At 42.6% G+C, this 6,244-nt stretch overlaps 1 protein-coding gene across 1 annotated transcript; it reads right to left on the reverse strand.

Moving 5' to 3' along the window:
• Positions 1-685: 685 nt before the first annotated feature.
• LOC310936131 (zinc finger protein 516-like) lies at positions 686-6,030 on the reverse strand (the record flags this gene model as incomplete). The annotated part of the gene is made up of 4 exons (XM_083900170.1): positions 686-736; positions 1,767-1,831; positions 1,951-3,135; positions 4,725-6,030. 4 exons carry the CDS (start codon positions 6,028-6,030, stop codon positions 686-688), a joined length of 2,607 nt encoding a protein of 868 aa, XP_083756296.1.
• Positions 6,031-6,244: the final 214 nt, after the last annotated feature.

Genomic DNA, 6,244 nt, shown 5'->3' on the forward strand with positions numbered 1-6,244 from the left:
AGCATAAGTAGTGCATCCTGTGCTTTTAACGCGTGGGAAGGTGAACTAACAGTGTTGGCGCCTGGACTCTGGTCTGTTTAAGCTCTAATTAAGCTGCTGCTTGTGTCATGGGATGACGACAATCTTCTGTTGAAGGGTTCACTATAACTAAAAAGACAGTGTAAACTGACATTATTATTTGACTGCCCTGTAGCAACTGTTCTGAGTCCAAGAGCAAGCTCACAGGCTCCATCATGGTCATCAAAGTCAAACCCTGAATGTGCATAGAAAGTTAAAAGTGAAGCATTCTTGGCATAGCTTACGTTTGATTCTGAGTGTTTTAGTGGCATCTGTATTTGTACGGTTTTATATTTTCTCCATCAAATGTCTCGGAGTGCTTTATAGAAAATTATTTTGTCCTTTTAAACTGTAGCTTCTTAATTAATTTCCATTCTGAGCTGTTGACCCATACAACGTCATCTTATTATTAAGCCTCAGTGATTTTTGCCTCATTTCATTTTTGTCTCAATAACTTTAACATAAATAAAACAACAGCATGCCTAACACTTTAAATAAAGCCACCAGTGTAACTCACTGCTTCACATGCAGTGATGTTATTATGGATTATCGTGTGCCCTGTTACTTTACAAATTATGGCTGGTTCCTTTTTTGTTCCCCCGAAAGCGGACTGGAAGACGACCCGTCTTCACGTTTCTTTATGAAGAGACCCTGAGGATGAAGTAGAGCGGCTGTTTGCCTGCAGGACACAAATGAAAGGACGACATTAGTAGCTGTTCAAATAACAGTTTAACAATAAAACATGGTTTTAAATGGAGTTGGTTCTCAGTTGTGTATAATGGCTGTCAAATACTCTCCATGGCTTGGCAAAGATAAAAATACCCTGATATTTTTGTGGCCACTTTGGGTAAATGAAGTACAAAATATGAGGGCATATATAGACTGTATATTAAGAAAACTCTGGCAATTACACTAGATATTATATTAGTTGAACTAAAAGGTCTTGCTAATACACGTTACACATAAAGAGGTGTCATGTATTGGATTAAAACATTGAAATAGACAGAATATGTGCAAGAAGGAAAATAAACCCTCCTTTATAATGTATCAGCTGCTACAACAACAAAAATTTTCACAAGTTTAATATCACCCACAGTGTTGTCAATATTAGTTTATATGATTTATATTTCTTAAACCCTACAGACTATGATGTTGCCAATATCCCTGTTTAAAGTGCTGCCCACACACTACTCGAGGAGACAGAGGAGAAACAACGAACAGTTGTAGGTAGCATCAGGGTGGGCCTGACTGACAGGCTGATAAAACGCCATATGGAGATGGTGGGCAAGTTTTACCCTGAGGGGGGACAACACTGTTTGTAATTTATTTATTTTTGGTATTGTTTGTTTGCCTCGTCTCTGTCAGCGCCTCTTACGGAAATGAGGACGACGAGACAGCCAGGTTGTGGAAGTTGACAGCCGGGCCTGCGAACACATGACATTACACAGGCACACGTGTGCGCGGCAGTGACAGAAAACTCCCCGACACAGACGGACTATCAGCAAGAGAGCAGGAAAACACAGCTGATGAAGACATACTCTCAACAACTGTGAGGGACTGGACTTTTTATCGCTGCTGTAACAGTTAAAACTATGATTTTGGGACAATGTTTTCTGATTTGTTACTAATTTATTGTGGTTAAAGTTCACATGTAAAGCTTTATATTTGCACCCACACATCAAATAATGAATGAATTAAAGTAAACATACTTGTTTGGAAGCTTCAGAGGAGGAATGGACTTCGTTTTCAAAATATCCATTTAACTGCAACATTGCTGTGAAGACAAGTGATTCATTCATTATAAAAAATCTACTCTATTCCATTTTGTAGCATTTATCAATAGTCGAGATACTTGAAAACGGTGAATCATCCAAAAACTAGATTCCCTCTTACCTTGTGGTTCAATCCTGGGGTCGATGAAGCCCCAGTGCTGATAGAGAGCAGCCAGGTCGTGGGGATTGTAGTTCTTCAGGAGACTCAGAATATCAACGTCCATTGGCATTTCTCCCGCTGACTCACTTTTTCCCTGAGCAAAACGGAGTGGTTCAAAATATGCTTTGCTCCCCTGCAGCCCCCACGTGTTCATGGGAGCCCACAGATCAGGGCCCTTGAGACCTGAAGAGGAGTCATATGAATGCCTGCGAGGACGGAGTCTCTCTGCAGCTGGGCTGGACAAAGGCCTGTCGTAACTCCGGGCCAACATAAAACCCAAACCCTCTTGAGGGAAGTTTCCCTCCACTGTGGCTCTGTGGCCTCTGTGTTTGGGGCTGCTGGTTGGCTGGACACTGGAGTCACTCTTGCTGTGCACAATACTGCTCGAGGATGTCGCCTGGGGACTGGGATTTTTACTTCCTCCCTCCACTGCCCTGTTCTGTCCAGCAGACTTCTTTTGAGGTAGGAGTCCCATCCTTGCACTCGAGTACGTCGCATCTGAGGAGTGCGAGTCCTTTGAGGAGTGCTTGGACTTGGGGACATGTGACTGTGTTTTGGACTGAGACTGGGTTCTTGCTGAGTGGTTCGGGGTTGAGACGTCTGGGGCTTGTGTGCGTTGACTTCTTGGAGCAGGTAAAGCTGGACAGTCCTTGCCTTCAAGGAATGGTGGCGGTCCTGTGCGTCTCCACTGAGAGCTGCCTGCCTTTAGAATCTTAAGACTGTTAATGCACGGTGCCCACTTAGGTGCCATAGAGCTGCTGCCATCCACGCGGTGTGCAACACGCTGGTGGATCCAAAGTACCTCTGGGTAGTTGGTGGCATGTGAACAGTATGGACACTGTTGTCTCACAATGCCCTCTGTTTTAACTGAAAAATCAACAGTACCATCTCCTTCATGAGCAGGTAAAGCAGACAGATTGAGAAGGCTGACGGCATCATCACAGGTCTGTCCTGGCCTTTTGACCTCTGGAACATCTTGAGGATGTCTTGAGGATTTGGGACCACTCTGGCTTATCAGGTCCAAAATGGTGGTGTGTCTGCTGTGCGACTCCAGGAGGCCCTGGTGGTCCTTGTGCAGGTGGGACCTGAGTTGTGATGCATCGACGGTGTGGAAATCACAGTGTTTGCAGAAGTAGGGTTTTTTATCTGGAAGTACAAGCAAAATGATCAGTGTAAGCGAGAGATGATGAAAGAACAGTCCACTTATCATATGTTACCAAAAAGCCACCAGGGATCTGGAGTTACATTGGTCAAACAATATATCACGTTATCAAAGTTTCACTGAAAGTCTCACATTGTGTGTGGTACTAAATCTGACAGATTCTAAAGTAGTATTTTGTTTCACATCTTTAACAACTGATTTTGAAGTATATTTCACAAAAAGTCTTTAGTTAGTATAACTTTTTTTATTATCTTTTGGTGAATACTAATTTAAGAATGTGGTAGCAACGCAGCCTTAGTAACACTGCCTCTAGATATATCTAGAATATAAATCTCTATTAATTTAAGAAGTGTCTGTGTGTGTCCAGGTCAACAGTTAGTGTTGATTTGATGTGTCACTGTGCCGTGCATGTGATACAAAGTAAGTTGAAGATCAGCTGTGATGCTCAGCTGTTTTTTTTCCACCACACTTTGTCTGCAGCGCTTTGGTTGAGTGTCCGACTGTGTCTTGGGCTTCAAAGTAATCAAAGGCAAAGGCCCTTTGATAACTTTTCCGCATGCCTAATTAATAGAGGGATGCAAATTGGGACATCATAAATGATGAAAGGAGCATGAGTTTCACCCAGCAAGATATCACACGGGTTTCAAACTCGGCAGGTGACTTACTGAGAGTACCAGTGTGTGCAGTGTGGTACAAATGTGACTGATATATCACTTAACAAGTGGCTTCTACATGCCACAAGACAATAGAGAGAAGATATACAAGGCAATGTGCCATGCAAGCTAGTAAAAGTGTATTTTATAAAAGTCTTCAGTATTATTTTTTCTATTATCTTTCAGGAAATAATACATCCACATGGACAAAGACATTCTCACTATCATTCATGAAAAATATGTTTTAACAGTAATAATAATAATGCAATATTTTTAAGGTGAAAACACAGCATCACAAATCAGTTTTATTATTATTATTATTATTATTATTGTTGGACTGACCCTGATTTATATTCCACAGTCCCATTATTTCAGTATTTCCTAGGAAAAAATATTTTTGTCAAAGTGTCATCATCGTCTCAATTCTAAAACTTTTGCAATGGCTCATTCATTAAAGCCACCAAAATGAATAACAAAATAGTTTCAAACATTGTGTAATTAAACTTTAAACATCCATGGAATTATTTGGAAACAGTGGGTGTTTTTTTTGTAAATGTGTTATTTCAATTCGCTGCAATTCAATTCTAATTTCACTAGAGGTCTCCCTTTCCCACAACAAAATAGGAAATTCCTTTTCCACCTAAAACTGTGAGTTTATTTTGCTTAACAGCAATATCAGAGGAAAGAATTGCAGACTCGGCATTCCTAACAAATTATTGGAATGTCCAATTTAGAAAATCTCCACAATCACAACCTTTGACTCGATTTGATAAGAAGTCGATACAACTTCTTATCAAACAACTATCAACAACTGTCCTCAGCACACACTAGGTCCAGTAATTGATTCTTAATGTCATGTACTTTGAACAACTATGCTGCCTTTACACTGTAGCGCTAATAAAGCAGTGTGTTGGGCTTACCCTCCTGGTCTTGGCTCCTGATACTGTTGCATGGTTTAGGTGTCTTATTTTGCAGTGCTTCATAAAATGCATGACCAAGTCCATTGAACAGGCTGTGATCCTTGTGGCAATTCTTCTTGTCACCACCTTTAGTGTGGGCCAAGGGGGATGACGTGGGATCAGACACTGCATCCACCTTCTTCTTCTTAACATTAGAGCAGGAGGTGTTGATTCTCTCTCTCTTCTTCTTTTGCTTCAGGGGAACATTATCACCCTTGCCTGTGTCATGTGGCAACTTAGCATCAGCTCCTCTCTCCTCCCGTTTCTCTGTGGCCTCCACTAATCGACCCCTTGTGGCCAACTGCCACGCCTGGTAACTACAAACTGGATCCAGCTGTGGGATTCTCAAGCCCAGGCGTTTTTCCTCTGAGGGATCCTTCGCACCAGAGTGTGTGAGGCTCAGGCTTTGCATAAAATACCGTTTAGCAATCTCCTGCTCACAGGCCTCACTATCTTGTGGTGGAGTTTGTGTAGGAGTGCGGCGGTGGTTCTTTTTATGAAGCTTCTCGTGTATTCGTAAGGTCTCCCGATCAGAGAAGAAGTAACCACAGCCAGCACAGAGCTCATATAGGCACTCGTTATTTATCAGGGTTGCTGGGTCCTGGGGCACTTCATTGATTGTGGCGGGTGGCTCGTTGCTTCTGCCATGCAACTGGTCTTTGACCCGATGAGTGCGCATATGACTTTGGAGGAACCATGGCTCACGGAAGCGGCGTCCACACAGCCGGCAGCCATGATCCTGTGAGCTCCGGTGCTTTTCCATGTGGGATTTGAGGAGCAGTACCTGAGGGAAAACCTGGCTACAAAAAGTGCAGGAAAAATACCCATTTTCATTTGTCTTGACACTGTTCTTCCCCTTAACTTTTTTCTTGGTTGCTTTTTTCTTCACCTTCCCATTGACCTGTGGAGATTTTTCCGATGTCATGACTTCTGTTGTGATTTCAGCAGGTTCTGGAGTCTCAGTGTTCACGGTCTGCTGATTTCCATCCTCCTCCTTAACACTGGGATTCTGGTCCAAAAGGCCCAGTTTATGGCTTCGGATGTGGGCTTTCAGGCTGCCTTTTTGTGCTGTCCTGTGCTCGCAGTATGGACATTTGTAAGGCTTCTCTCTTGTATGTCTCCTCATGTGTTGGGACAGAGAGCTGAGGAGAGGAAAGCTGCGACCACACACCCCACAGGTGTGGCCAGAGGTCAAATCTTCACTGGTCTCCTCCTTCATGTTGGCTGTAGGTTTTTGTGACACATCCTCCCTCTCTTCTGTCTCCATTACTTTTCACGGACCACGGTTTTTGGAAATCCACAGCTATGTAAATCAATCCTCAAACTATGCAAAGTTTGTATTCCAGGGGTTAGCAAATTCTCAGAAGAGCCATCAAAAACGTGCAGGTTTATAGTCCATCCAAATCTTTGAAGAGATGCATGCTGGCGGAAATACCTGAAAAGAGAACAAAAAAATAAAAATAGGCTTGAATCAAAATCAA

This window comes from Microchirus variegatus (assembly GCF_963457635.1).
Source record: "Microchirus variegatus genome assembly, chromosome: 13".
NCBI classification, from domain to species: domain Eukaryota; kingdom Metazoa; phylum Chordata; class Actinopteri; order Pleuronectiformes; family Soleidae; genus Microchirus; species Microchirus variegatus.